Raw genomic sequence first — 14,281 nt, 5'->3', positions numbered from 1 at the left:
TCCCAGGACAGTTTTACAAGGTGACAATGCTGGGGAAGGGCTACGGAAGCCCAGGAACGGTATCCCAGAATGCAGGAATGGCCCATCTTGGGCTTGTGCTGAGGCTACACCTCCAAGTGCCTGGGCAGGCCAGTGGGCATGCCAGGTTGCTGGGGTCCCTTCAACGGACCTGTGTCTTCTGTCCACTAAGGACAGGCATCCTCATGGTGACCTGGAATCCACCAACACAGAGAGCACTGCTCCCCCAACACGGCCTCCTCAGAGCTGCAGGCTGGACAGAAACCTGGTGTGTGGACCCAAGTCTCTTGAATGACCACCCACAGATGCACCTTGGTGTGGCACCTGGCCTCAGGGACGGAAGCCCCAGAATGAAGGCCAGCACAGGGAACACCCACCTGCTAGCACCCCCAATGCCACCTGGTGCTGCTGGGCAGGCATGGAGCTGGATGGGGTCTGCCAGTCTGTGGGCCCTCCCTGCGTTACCCCTCCCACCTGTGTCTGGGAAAGCCTGGGGTTCAGAGACTGGCCCAGACACACTTCTGGGTACTCCACGTGCCACAATAAAACACCCCTGCACCCCCACGTGATGTGGCCACAGATGGGGCTGAGAGCACCACCAGGACTCTGCGGGGACCTGCAGCTGGTGGGCAGTGTGGGATGCAGTGCTATCGATGACTGATAAGCAATAAGTAACAGGAAACAAAGCTGAGACACAACTGCTCACTCTACTGAGGAAACACTGGCTCAAAGTTTACATCCTCAAAATAAATGAACAAACACGAGCACCCCCATGGATTTACACACCTGCCAGCACACCCAGGAGCCAGGTGCTGGGTCTCAGCCTGTCCCAGGCTGGCGCTGCACCACCCAGTGCCCCCGCACACCGGCCAGCCTCTGTGGAAGGAGGCCTTCACAGGCCAGGTCTGTGAGTCCCAGACAGCAGCCCTCTGCCAGGTCTATCACCCACTGGATGGAGGCTGCTGCTGGAGACATAAAACACTCCGAGCAGAGCTGAGAGGCAGCCCGTGACCCTGAGACGATGCAGTGGCCACTGATCCCGAGAAGGCTCAGTGGGCTGGGGCTGGGACCTGGACGCATACCTGAGAGCCGGGCCACCTCCGCCTTCTTAGCTCCCTCGACCTCCCCATGTCGGCTACCAGGAGCTTCCTTTGCCAAGTCCACAGGGGCCTCCTCGCTCACGGACAGGGTGGTGAGTGTGCTGACCACCAGGACGCCCAGGCCGACCCACAGCACCACCTGGATGAAAAACCCCAAGACAGGAGGCGTCACGGCAGTCCCCACACACTGCTGTGAAAACTTCCTCTTGCAGTGGAAGCCAGGGATGGAGCGAGGGAGGAAGGAGGGAGGACAGTGGTATGAAGCAGCCCGCTGGGAGGGCAGCACAGGTAGGCACGGGTCCTGACAGTGACACCCAGGGGAGACAGCCTGCCTCCCGCAAACCAGATGACATGAGGGGCTGTGACGGGACACTGACAAGCCACGACTCCCCCGTCAACGCAGGTGGTCTGGGTGCCCATGGGTCCTGTCAGCTGGGTCATGAGTCAGGCCTGTGGAGCTGCCTCGGCAGGGCGGAAGGGCTGGGGCATGAGGGTGGAGTGGGAACACTTTGGAGAGCTGCAGCCAGGAGAGGAGCCTCGGGAATGCAGGGGTGCTATATGTGCGATGGAGGCAGAGACCCAAGCCTTGATCCCGCCTCCTGGGGAGGGCAGTCTCCTGACCACCATGGAGCAGGAGCGAGGATCTCAGGACACCTGCCCATGCCAGGTGTCTCTTAAACCTACCATCCTCAAGGTACACCCTCCTGCACAACCCCCACAGAGTGGGCCCTGTACCAAGGATGCAGGCCACACAGGTATGGACACACTGTCCCCCAACATCACCCACATCTGATGCCCAACAGTAGGCTCAGCATGCCCAGAGCTGGCAAGGTGGGAAACCCTGCCAGGCCAGACTCGGAAAGACAGCACCTCGTTTCTCAGTTGTGTGGTGGTACCCATCAGTGTCCCCATGAGCTGCATTCAAGGGGCCCTGCCTCCTCCTGAAGGACCCACGGTTGACTCTAAGGCCGTCAGTCCCACCAACTCCTCCTCAGCCAATTCCAACTCCTGTTGCAAAGCGGGCACCTGCTGGGCCAGCTCTCCGCCTGCACACCTGTGCCACCTCAGCAGTGGGTGCTGCTACTGCTGCCCTGCCTCAGCCCTCCAGGGGCAGAAACTCCTGCTATGATGCTTCTGCAACAGAGGCCAGAGAGTGGCCTTCCTGCGCAGCTGAAGGGACTCACTCACCAACTGCCTGCGGTCTCAAGAGCCCCAACTCCAGTCCTCTTCTGCAGGGCCGGCTGCCTGAAAGGACAGCAGCTCAGCAGCTGAGGCCGCCTGGGTCTGACACTCACAGAAGGCAGACTCCCACGGGGAAAGAAGGCTCTCAAGCGGGATCGTGACCAACCCACAAGAGACACCTCAGGGAAAGTCCACTTGCTTCTCCGCCACCAGACACCCTGAGCTGCTCGACATTCACGGATGCCCTGGAGCCCAGGGGCCAGTCCCAGCCTGCCTCGTGGATGTGCAGGGCTCGTGGGGAGCCCACAGGCCCACGGCAGGAACTGCAGCCAGCCAGCCTGTCAGGTAATAGCAGGGCTGCCCAGGTGCCAGGGGGATGCTATCTGAACTGGTCCCTGGGACTGAGAACTCAGAAGCTCTACCAAGCACAGAGATTAAAGCTCCTGACCCCACTGGGCCCAAAGTGTTTTCCTAAAAGTCTGTGAAGACCCAGCCTCAGCTGTTGCATGAATATCTGCAAACACATTTACAGACAAGGACGTCATCTGACAGTGAGCTGGGTCTTCTGAGGCTAATAAAAAGGAGGAAATATCCACCTCCTGAGACCACCAGCTCCCTGCAGGGAGGCGTGGCAACAGTCCACATGAGCAGCAGCTGCCAGTGGGTAACCTAGGCCAGCAGGGCACTGAAGACATCAGACAGCAGGCCTTGTGACCCCTCCACCCTGCCTGCATAGCCTGTCCTAAATCAAGGCTCCCTGCCCTCCAGCTGCAGCTTCTACTAGATGGCAGAGAGAAGATGTGTGCAGTGGCACGCACCTGTAATCCCAGTGGCTCAGGAGGCCGAGGCAGGAGGATTTCAAGTTCAAAGCCAGCCTCAGCAAATTAGTGAGGCCCTAAGCAATTCGGCGAGACCCTGTCTCTAAATAAAATATAAAACATGGCTGGGGATGTAGCTCAGTGGGTTAAGTGCTCCTGGGTTCAACTCCCAGTCTAAAAAAAAAAATGTCAGGCAAAGGATAGCAAGGGCGGAAGGTCCTCGCTCTGAAATGTGAGGTCTAACTGCTGACCATTTGCAGAGGAGCCATGATGGTTCCCTTGGGAGTCCTGAATAAGAAAGAGAATGAAGCTCTGAGCTCTAACATTCAGCAGGGACGGAACAACTGGGAACCTGGGGAGGGAGCAGCCGGCCGAGTGCGGCCTCAGGCTCAGGGAGGAACCCAACCTGGCCTCTAGATGCCCAGTCCAGCCTCCAGCACTGTGCCAGGAGACACAGCCTAGTGCATGACAGAAAAGCTGCTTTTGAAGCAGGGGACCCAGTGGATAAGTGGGCCTCGCCTGCCAGCCGTCTACCTCAGAGCACCCTGCTGACTGAGATTCTGGCAGCGACACCTCTTTACACAGCCACAGAGCCAGCTGGGAGAGGTGCAAATCCATCTTGGAAGTTCTGCTCAGGCCTGGGAATGCAGGGCCTTGATTGGGGCCATAGTCTACAAGGCTTCTGCAGCACCCCTCCTGTCGGGGAGTGACGGAGGCTCCAGCTGAGAGGGGCTGATTCGGTGCAGAGACAACCTCTGGGGGATGAAACGTTCACTTCTACTGTGTGGACAGCACACAAATTGCACTCTGCCCTTCAGTGATGGATCAAGCACCTGGAGCCTGGGGTTCTGGCACTCTGTAGCCCTGTGGCTCAATGTGGAACCCAAGGCCATCTGGGTCAGGGTTCAGCTCCCAGCCCCAATGGCCACCTCTCTCTGCATGGCAATGTGTACTGGCACCTCTCCAAGAGCAGGACTTCCTGCCCTGGGGCCCTCTGGCTGTCCCTCCTCTGCCTCCCTGGGCTGGCCTTCTTTGTCCTAGGGGACCGTCCTCCTAAGCACATTCCCTCTAGCTCCTGCCCCCCCTCCCCGCCCCCACCCCCGCCAGCTGGCTTCAGGGCAGCCCTGAGTTGGGTCCACCAGCTGAACTGGGGCTGCCCTCATTTAAGATTGAAAAGAACTCTGATTTTCTCAGACAAAAAAATGAAATTCATAAGGACACACAGGGTTAGTTTACTTGGCTGTTTTTATGCTTTCTAATTACTCTTCTGGGTACAGTCTCACAACACTCCTTCCTTTGCACGCTGGTCAGCTATCCACAATGCACACACCTGTACAGAGAATAAGCACCAAAGCAGACAGAGAGCTCAAGGGAATCAAGGGTCTGGCCCCATGGGGGACTGGGGTTCCAAACACACATCCCTCACAACATAAAAACTCTGGCACACCCCAGTCAGCTGGTCCAATGGCCCATTCCAGACAGAATGGTGGCTGGCAGGCAGCTCCCTGGGAGAACACAACCTCAGCATCTTTCCAACTTGGCCAAAAAGAAGTTTGGGCACTGCAGCACATTCTAGAGTTTAAGAAATGCAGTAAAACAGGCCCAGTAGGTCTCTGGCATGACACCTTGTGTGCGAGCGTCCATGTGCACGTGGAGCTGGGCCCATCTGTGCTTGCTCCTATACCAAGCCAAGAGCACTGGGCTGCACACACGCTAGAAGACATCCCCACTGAGTGAGGAAGGGGAGCTGCCGACCCAGCCAGCGGCTCCCGCAGGCACACGTGAAGCAGGCAGACAAGGTCATGGGACGGTGGGAAGGAGGAGGTAAATTATCATTAGCTGCAGGTAAAAAATCCAAGAGATCCAGTGAGAGTTCATTAAGGTAAGTAGGTAAAAAACAAATTCATGAACATCTGCAGCTTCTTACATATAAAAGAACTGGTTAGGAAAGCCAACCGAGAGCCATCCCAGCTCAGGGCACATGACAGGAGAAGCAGTCAGGGAGGAAGGCGGGGGCAAGAGGGCGGCCCTGTGGGGGCATGCGGACACCCTGAACTCACCCCAGCTGCTGAAGAGGGCAGCTCCTGGTACAGAGTGCAGATCTGATGAAGCACAAAGACACTGATTCTCCTACATTAATCTAAAGCATCAATGAGTTAATTTCAACTAGACCAAAAACAAACAGGGGACTGACTTCTGTTCATCAGATCAGCCGATTCAAACAAGGTCTGCAATAGGACAGGTGGGAGGGAACGCAGTGCGGCAGCTGTGGCAGTCGACACGGGTGTGGCGGGGTCCCACCAGGGAGGACTACTTGGATAAACCAAGTTCTACAGCTAGGCACCATCTAGAAAAAAGTACCTAATCTGCTTCTCACACCAAAATAAAACACAGATGGGTCAAAAATTTAAATGAAAAACAATGAAATCACAAAACTATTAGACAAAATGATAAAAGAATCTTAAAAATAATACTGGCATGGGGAAGGTCTTTTTCAAAAAAAAAAAAGAAAAGAAAGTTTGACATACTTAAAAACTGGAGGATGTGAAACTGGGACAACACCTGCAGTCTGACAGGCAACGGGCTACCTTCTTCAAACTCACTAAGGACCTTCTGCCTCAAGCCCAGGCACAAGAGCTGGTATTCAACTGGTCTTCCCACTTAGCCACAGAAGCCAGACAAAACCAAAAGCCACCCAACGAGACCCAGAGAGCAGGAGAGCACTCAGACAAGCCAGGCTGACTGCCCATGGCACCCAGGGCCAGTGGTGCCACAGTGAGGGCGGTGCAGGCGGCAATGGACTCAGGCAGACGCATGGGAGGAGGTCGGGATTCGGAGAAAGAAGCCCCCGAGAAGCTGCCACGCCACCTTCTGCCACTCTCCTGGAGGCACGTGTGGCTACCAGCTGAGCCAAGAACCAAGCAAGGACAGAACAAGGAGGGCGTGCAGGAGAATGAGAGCAACCAGCACAGGGTTGAGCAGAACAGGGCCACCTCAGCTATCTGATGGACGGAAGTCACACCACTCAGCTTCTGCAGGCCTTGATGACTGCAAAACAGCAAGCACACCAGAAGACAGGGCCAGATGACAAAGATCAAAAGACCAAAGAGGAACACGGGCTTCAAGACTGACCACGCGTGCTCCTCAATATACAGTGGGATCTTGATGAACCCAAGCCACAATGAAACCACCCTAAGTCCATCTGCATGAAATTCTTCTGGCCTGCTAGTACCCTGGCTGAGTAGCACAGCACAGCGTCAGTGGGGCCCTGCTGGTGCGGGGCTCACTGCCACGGCTGCTGCCCAGCAGCACAGGAGAACACACCAGGCAATGCCAGCTCGAGAGAGTGAACTCAAAACGTGAAGCAGGATTTCTACCAGGTGCATACTGCTCTCACACCACCACCCATCGCCAACTCCAAGCTGAGCCACCTAAGAACTGTCCACACTGGCAACAACAGTAAGGGGCAGGACTTGAAACACAGGTAATAGGGCTGGGATTGTGGCTCAGTGGTAGAGCACTTGCCTGGCATGTGTGAGGTGCTGGGTTCAATTAATAAATGAATAAAATACAGATCCATCAATATCTAAAAAAAAAAATATTTTTTAAAAAAATGGGTGATAGTGAGAACAGAAGCACCAAAGGCCTGCGAGGGCAAACAGGGTGAAATTACTGAGGCACATGCACCTTGTCTGGGAAGTGGCTAAAAAAAGGAACTCACAGTGGACCAAGGCGAGGATTTGTAGTATCTAGTGTGACCACTAGGTTAGAGTGCACCCACAGCAGGAAAAGAGTAAATGCTTTACATGCCTGATTGATCAAAACAAAGAAATAGGAAAATAAACAGAAAAAACAAAGAGTAGGACAGAAGTTTCTTCCCGAAATGAGTGATCGTATTAACTGTAAACGTAAAAGTAATCGTACAACTCCTAACGACAGACTCCTGTTAACAAAACAAAACCCAGTAACACACCATTGCCAGAGACATGGCTTCAACTCAGAAGGGCACAGAGAGGACACAGGAAGGTAAACAAGTGACCACTTGTAAAGTGGGGCTAGGGCAGCCACAAGGCCGGCTCATGGGAGCCCCACGGACACTAGGACCTTCACAAGGGAAGTGTCAGGTTGGCAGAAGATTCAACCAACCAGAACCCGTGTGTTCCAATGACACACTAAGAGGCAACACCTTCACCTAAGTGATAAGCCACACACAGGTGCACCTGAACACCTGTTAGAAACCTCGACTGAAGCCAGGGGCGGTACACACAGCCGCGAGATGTTGAGCCGCAGCCGCTGCAGGCCTCGGAAGTGACCTCACCAAGAAGGACTGGCATTCTCTGTAGTGTACTACCCAACCACACTGGGACTAAGCTTGAAAGCAGGAAAAAAAAAAATTACTAGGAAATCCTGAAGGTTTGGAAAGCTAAAGAAGCCGTGGGTGAAAGTAGAAATCAGAAAATTTTGTGAACTGAAGAATGATTTCAACCCTTCAATGCAACTCCCATGAAAATTTCAACAGGTCATTTTTGAGGAAGCCTAAGAGCCAACTACAGGAAAGAATATTTTATAGAGGAACACAGCAGGAGGACTCCAACTGCCCACCATGGACACACTCTGCACAGCTGCAGTCCTGAAGTGGGCAGTGCTGCTTCAGGACAGAGAGACCCTGGCAGCCTCACTGGAGGGCAAGGGCAGGGCCACACGGCCTGCCCCACACCCACTGATCCCAGTGGGGCACAGGTGTAGATGTGAGCCTCCAGAGCATAGCTGTTTTCAGGACCCTGGGGTAGGCAAGAATCAAAAAGCACCAAGGGGAAAAAGAGATCCACACACTGGACTACCCTAAAATGCAGAACTTCTGTTCATCAAAAGATGTCCTTACAAAAGCAAAAAGGTGCCAGGCACTGTGGCCCACACCTGTAATCCCAGTGGCTTGGGAGGCTGAGACAGGAAGATCATGAGTTCAAAGCCAGCCTTAGCAACAGTGAGGCACTGAGCAACTCAGTGAGACCCTGTCTCTAAATTAAATACAAAATAGGGCTGGGGTGTGGCTCAGTGGTCGAGTGCCCCTGAGTTCAATCCCTGGTACCAAAAACAACACCAAAAAAAGGCACGGGGCTGGGGCTGAGTGGTTGAGCACTCGTCTTGCATGTGTGAGGCCTGGGTTCCAGCCTCAGCACAAAAAAAATAAATAAAATAAAGGTATTGTGGGGCTGGGGATATGGCTCAAGCAGTAGTGTGCTCGCCTGGCATGCGTGCGGCCCGGGTTCGATCCTCAGCATCACATACAAAGATGTTGTGTCCGCAGAAAACTAAAGAATAAATATTAAAAAATTCTCTCTCTCTCTCTCTCACTCTATCTTTAAAATAAATAAATAAATAAATAAAGGTATTGTGTCCATCTACAACAACAATAACAAAAGATTTTTAGTCATAGAGGTACACAATTTCTTTATTTAATTATTTATTTTTAGGTGGTGCTGAGGATCGAACCCAGGGCCCCACACATGCTAGGCAAGGGCTCTACTGCTAAGCCACAACCCCAGCCCAAAATATGTTTTTTTTTTTTTTTAAAGGATTTACATCTAGAACCTGTTTTTTAAATTTATTATCATTGTTATTGTTATTATTATTATTATTATTTAGTGTGGTGCTGAGGATGAAACCCAAGGCCTCGCACGTGCTAGGTGAACACTCTACTGCTGAGCCACAACCCCAGGCCAGAATCTGTTTAAACTCCTACAAATCAATAAGAAAAAGACAGACAACCCAGTAGGAGAAAAACCAAGACTTGAAAGGAAGTCACAAAAGGCGACACCCACGTGGCTCACAGCCCATGGAAAGGTACATGAGGTCATCAGTCACGCAGGGGCTGCAAACAGACCCAAACGAGGGGCCTCCACACCCACACCCACCCTTCAGAAGGGCAGCTCTCAAAAAGGGAGAGGAGATGGGAAGTGTAGGGGACTCTCTGTGCTACTGGAGGAGCCACTGTGGAAAACAAGTCCACTTGGCAGAGCCAAGGCCACACCCAGGACCCCCTCCCAAGTGCACAACAAGCCACACACCCACGGGCACTGGAAGAAACGCTTGGCACAGCAGGCTAGCAGCTTCCTGTCCTGCCAAGTGAGTGGACAGCGGTGATGGCACAGAAAGGAAAGCACACAGCCGCGGGCAGCAAACTCCTCGCAGGCCCAGGGGTGAGCTCAGAAGGAAGGCTGAGCACAGGGCCCACGCCCAGGGACAGACACCATGAGGCTGTCAATTTGAAAACAGAAAAAAATTATTCCAAAACATCAACAGAAGACAGCAGCAACCTCTGGACTGTGAGGGTGGATGACCAAGAGGTGCCCGAGGGAAGTTTTGGGTGCCAGAATGTTCTCTACCTGACCCGGAATGTGGTTCTGTGCCTGGGCACCCTTTGCAAAGGTGGGTCAAGCTGTATACCTACCAATACACATGGGTAAGAAAGAGCTCAGCGACCCCATCAAGAGTGAAAAAAGCATGAGTCCACAGGAAAAGAAAAGCCAGTGGCTTCCAAACCACGTTCACGTTCACTCCAGGGAAGCCAAGAGGAAGGTGGAAAGGTAGGAGCGAGAGGTCATCAAGCACACGGGCAAAAGGCCCCGAGATCCCGTGTCCAGACGCTTCCTACAGACACATTCCTGCACACGCTGAAATGCCCACAACAGCTGACCTGCAGCACAAGGCTCGAGACAGGCTCCTGGGAGCCTGGGCCATGGACCGTCCCCAGAAGGCAACCTGGGGAGCAGCTCCTCCTGGCAACAGCTCTGAGGTTCACACCACAGCTGTGCAAGCAGCCTGGAAGGGTGCAAAGTGGGGCTGGGTGCAGAGTCGTGCAGTGGACTTGCCTAGCATGTGTGAGCCTGGGTTTGATTCCAGCACCACAGGAGAAAAAAGCATGAGCACGCACACACAAGCACCCCCATGTGCATGCTGCCTTGAGAACACGGAAACACGTAGTGGGGAGAAGCGGTGAAGCCCCAGCACTCGGGCAGGAAGGTAAACTCTGGGAAGCACCAGACGCACATGGACACTGAGGACAGAGACTGCTCAGCCTGACTGTACCACTGTCCAACTGCCTCCTTGACCAAGTTCCCCTTGTGCTAGGAAACAAAACCAGTCAACAGAACCCATCTGAACACTGAGAGGGGCTCTGCACCGCCACCTCCTCTCCCAAGCCAGCCTGGCTGGCCACACACTCACCTGGGAGGAGAGGGCGTTCTTGTGGGCCTTCTTGTAGATCAGAGCCGGACAGATGAAGCAGATGAGGCTCCCCATCGTGGCCCCCGTGAGACCCAAGATAGTCTCCACTGGAACAGATGCAACAGCAGGGGTGAGCCAGAAAGAGCATGCGTGGGGAGAGACTGCACGCCCAGCTGGTGCACAGGTGGGCAGCATTAAGGTGAAGGCTAAGTGTCAGTGAGGAGCCAGGCAGCCACTGTGCCCCGAGGGCTCCACAAACCAGGGTCAATTCACCAGGCTGCTCTGGCTGCCAGTCTTTAAAGGGCAGTCATCTGGAATTTCCTACCAAAATCAGTTGTTGACTCCACATGGCCTAGGTCATACTGCCTGCAATTTCACAGGTGACTCAGTGACTAGTCCTAGCACACAACAAAAGCCAGGGGGCAGAAGTGTGCTGGCCAGGTAGAGTCCCAGGAAAAACCTGGACAGGTGGCTTCTGGGGAGGGCACCTGCAAGTTCCTATCTGGTGACAAGCTCCACCCACCACGTCTGTGAGGGAGTGTGTGCCTCTGGACACTGAAAGTGCTGCTCTGGGCCTCGGACCTTCCCCTGGGTACTGTGTCGACAAGTTGGGAGTCAATAGTGACAGTAAGGAAGCAGCAGCTTTACAGCCATTCACTTTACAAACTGGGCCCATGTCCCAGCTCTGAGTCTCTGCCCAGGTGCCGAACTGCTTGGTGTCAACACACATTTGCTGCTCCATCCGGCTGCCAACGCTATCCCCTGCTTCTCTGTGGGCCAAGGGAAAAAATAGCCTGGGAGTTTCTGGGCTAGTAGGAGACCAGAGGACGGCATGGGAGCTGGGAGCCTTGGCTGAATGCCAAGACACAGGGCAGGGACACCTGGACCTTGTGTGGAACGTCAAGAATGGAGTAGAAGTGGAGAGAAAGGAGGGGCCGCCCACCTTACCTACCATTGGGGATCATGATGCCACCAACCATGGTTCCAAACACGACGGAGAGGGTGAGTGCCTTGAACCGGAGAGGCGGCATATAGCCTCCAGCAGCAAAGGTCCCATCTTTTTGCTATATGGAGGAAATAAAAGGTTTAAAAGGGTGGATCTCCTCACCACTCTCCTGAGGAGCAATGCTATACTGGGCTCTGACAAACGCACCAGGCTCCACGCTGGGGGAAGGGAGCTCCTGGCAGGTAAGCCCTGCAGCACGGCTAGAGAGCTCTCTACCCAGGTGCTGACCACCCATCCTAAAATTTGGCCTACACACCCACAGAAGACAGAGTCAAGTCCTTCCGTTTTCCTTTTCATTTTCAGAGCAAAGCCACAGAGAGATTATCAAAAGAAACACCAAATGCAGACAACACTTGTTCTGCAGGGAGGCAGCCGGCATCTCCCAAATGCAGGCTGCAGAGCTCAGGCAGAGGCCCTGCCACACGTGGGCATGCCCCCATGCACCTGGCTGTGTTACCGTCATCTCTGAATGGTCCATAATGAGCAAATAACAATTTCAAAGTCCGGGAAGAAGAAGAAAAAAAGGGGGGGCGTTGTATAAAGTGGCAGAGCCCCCTGCACCCGGCCTCATGCATGCCACGCACAGAACACAGAACACTTTCCAGGTGGAGTGGCACAGGCAGAGGCAGCTGGCCTTAGAATCCCATCCAGGAGCTCCAGACTACCTGGTTCAGATCCTGGCTCTGCCACTCACCTGCCTCAGGTTCCCCCTGCCAAGAGAAACATCTCATCAAGCTGCAGTGAGGACCCAATGAGTTAACACACAGGAAGGGCTGACCATGCTGATCTCTGGCTAGAAACAACTGCAGAACCTTTCAGAACTAGAATTTCAAAGCACCAATTTTCAGAATAGACTGACACAGGATGAACTGAGAGAGGGCTGGAGCCACAATTTCTACTCTGGTGCGACAATTTGTCCAAGGTTTTAAGGTCTATAGCCCAGGAGTCCCAGTACTACAGGTTTACCAAGAATACGCTAAGAAATACTCCAAGAAAAGGGGAAGTAGGGGAACCGTGTGCACATTCATAAGCCAGTGACCCAAGGAGGTCAAGGGGAAAAGGCTAGGAACCATCCATAACAGGGTGCAGGTGCTGAGATTTCCAAGGACTCTCAGAGAAAAGCTTCCTACACACCCGCAGAAGACAGAGGGACAAGGAGCTGGAGGGATGGTGCTGTGCTTCTGTAATCAGACCCAGGAGGTGGGGCAGCAGGTACACAGTGCTACTTACGGGAAGACTGCAGGTGAACTTTCTTCCTTGATACTGCCTTTCATGCCACTATTGATTTTTTTTTACTTTACAAAAAAAATGATAAAATGTATGCAAATGCACAAATGCTGTTGCAATACAAAATACATGTTTCCACCAAACATAGACAGATGGACTTCAGCAACCCACAGGTGGAAGCAGGGTGGGGTGAGCCAGGGAGGACTCCACAGCCAGATGAGCAGGCCTCACCTTTGCCCTGCAAGAGCCTGAGTCCTAACCTCTGCCTTGTTTGGCTACAGGTGCCTGAATGCTAGCAGAGGCAGACCAGGGTGCCAGCACATGAAGGGCACTTGGTCTCTGGACTAGGCCTCTGCCATTGCTAATGCCAGAGTCCACAAGGAGACAAGAGCTGCAGCTCTGCCACAACCATGTCCCTGGCCTTCACGGGCAGGGAGCCCTGTGCCAGCTGCCCTTCCCAGTCTGCCCGCTGGACTCTCCCCTGGATTCTCTAGGACCACTAAACAACCCCTTGCCATAGTAGTTTAAGTGACCTTGTGTCCCTGGCCACCAGGAGTCCCAGCTGACAAGATAGGTGGGGCCCAACGACCTAGGGCAGAATATGCTACCACAGAGAAGCTTCCAGTCGCTGCAGACCGTTTAGCTAAGCACCTCTGGACAGGTAGGTGGGAAGCCAAGATGGTGCAAGGCTCCTGTGGACACTCTGGAGAGGGGCCCAAGCCCAAATAACCTGGGCCCAAGTATCATACGAATGTCTTTGATACACACGCAACAGCAGTGAGGAACCAAGAAAGCCTTTCTGTTTCAAACCTCTATGAGAAATTTTCTTGTAAAGGCCTAGGCAGCTATCTTGAATACACACACAGCAGTACAGAAACCTTTTAATTGTTAAGGTTTCCCAAGTCACACAAAAGTAAAAAGGCAGTGTAACAAGCCCAGCCCTGCCTCCAGCCTTTGTCAACACTGGCGGTCATCTGGTTCCTCCATCCCTCCCCAGGACTGCTCAAAAACAAAAGCTGCTTCTGTTCCCGCTAATTCTGATGACAGTATCCATGCTGGGAAATCAGAGGTCAACCTAAGCTTCTGGCACACCTGGCTTGACCCCAAAGGCCCGTCTTTGGTCCTCTTTCTTCCAAAGTTGGCTTAAAAATTGCCTCCTAGGGGCTGGAATGGTTAAGCACATTCTCAGCACTGTTCCCACTGAAGCCTGCTTGTTTTTAACTAGGAAAAGCCCCCCTCCCACCACCTACGAAAACAGGATGAGCACAAGCAGTGGAGGACACCCCAAGAACCATACCTGCTGCTCAAAAAGCAGCGTGTTCAAGGCCTGCCTGCACGGCAGGATCATCATGGGGAAGCCCACAGCCACCGACATCACGAAGCCCACGCGGATCATCTCTGTCACCAGGTTGGAGGGGAAGTGCATCAATACGTTGCCTGCAGTGGCCTCAGTGAAGCTGACGTACCCAAAAAACCCCACCTGTCAGAGGAAACAGCAACATGGCAGAGTGTGGGGAGAAGGGCTGCTCCCAGAATGCCCTCAAGCCCCTTCCCAAAGAAGCTGGTTCAAGAGAGGGCCTGCCAGGGACAAAAAGGCCACTCGGCTCCTCCTCTGTAAAACGCCGCCCCCTCTGACAAGCAGAGGCCATCTTAAAATGCTAAATGAGGAGTCCAACACAGCTTTCCAAGAGGGTCCCAGGGAG

General features: G+C 53.6%; 1 protein-coding gene across 6 annotated transcripts in view; it reads right to left on the bottom strand.

Annotated features, from left to right (window-relative positions):
* Slc38a10 (solute carrier family 38 member 10) overlaps nucleotides 1–14,281 on the bottom strand; it is a 40,548-nt gene that overhangs the window by 10,446 nt on the left and 15,821 nt on the right. For 5 of the 6 annotated variants that reach the window (XM_058585265.1, XM_058585264.1, XM_046463194.2 and 2 more), the window contains 4 exons: nucleotides 13,876–14,058; nucleotides 11,298–11,409; nucleotides 10,346–10,452; nucleotides 1,101–1,257 (listed from right to left, as the gene is read on the bottom strand). In XM_058585265.1, coding sequence (XP_058441248.1) covers nucleotides 1,101–1,257; nucleotides 10,346–10,452; nucleotides 11,298–11,409; nucleotides 13,876–14,058 — 559 coding nt within the window. The remainder of the gene's footprint in view (nucleotides 1–1,100; nucleotides 1,258–10,345; nucleotides 10,453–11,297; nucleotides 11,410–13,875; nucleotides 14,059–14,281) is intronic. The other variant, XM_058585266.1, reaches the window with a different exon arrangement.

The sequence above is a fragment of the Marmota monax genome, unplaced genomic scaffold (genome assembly GCF_021218885.2).
Source record: "Marmota monax isolate L192 unplaced genomic scaffold, Marmota_monax_Labrador192_F-V1.1 WCK01_AAM20220418_F8-fsc00220, whole genome shotgun sequence".
NCBI classification, from domain to species: Eukaryota; Metazoa; Chordata; class Mammalia; order Rodentia; family Sciuridae; genus Marmota; species Marmota monax.
Note: the sequence above shows the minus strand (reverse complement) of the source record. Positions and strands in the feature narration are given on the sequence as shown.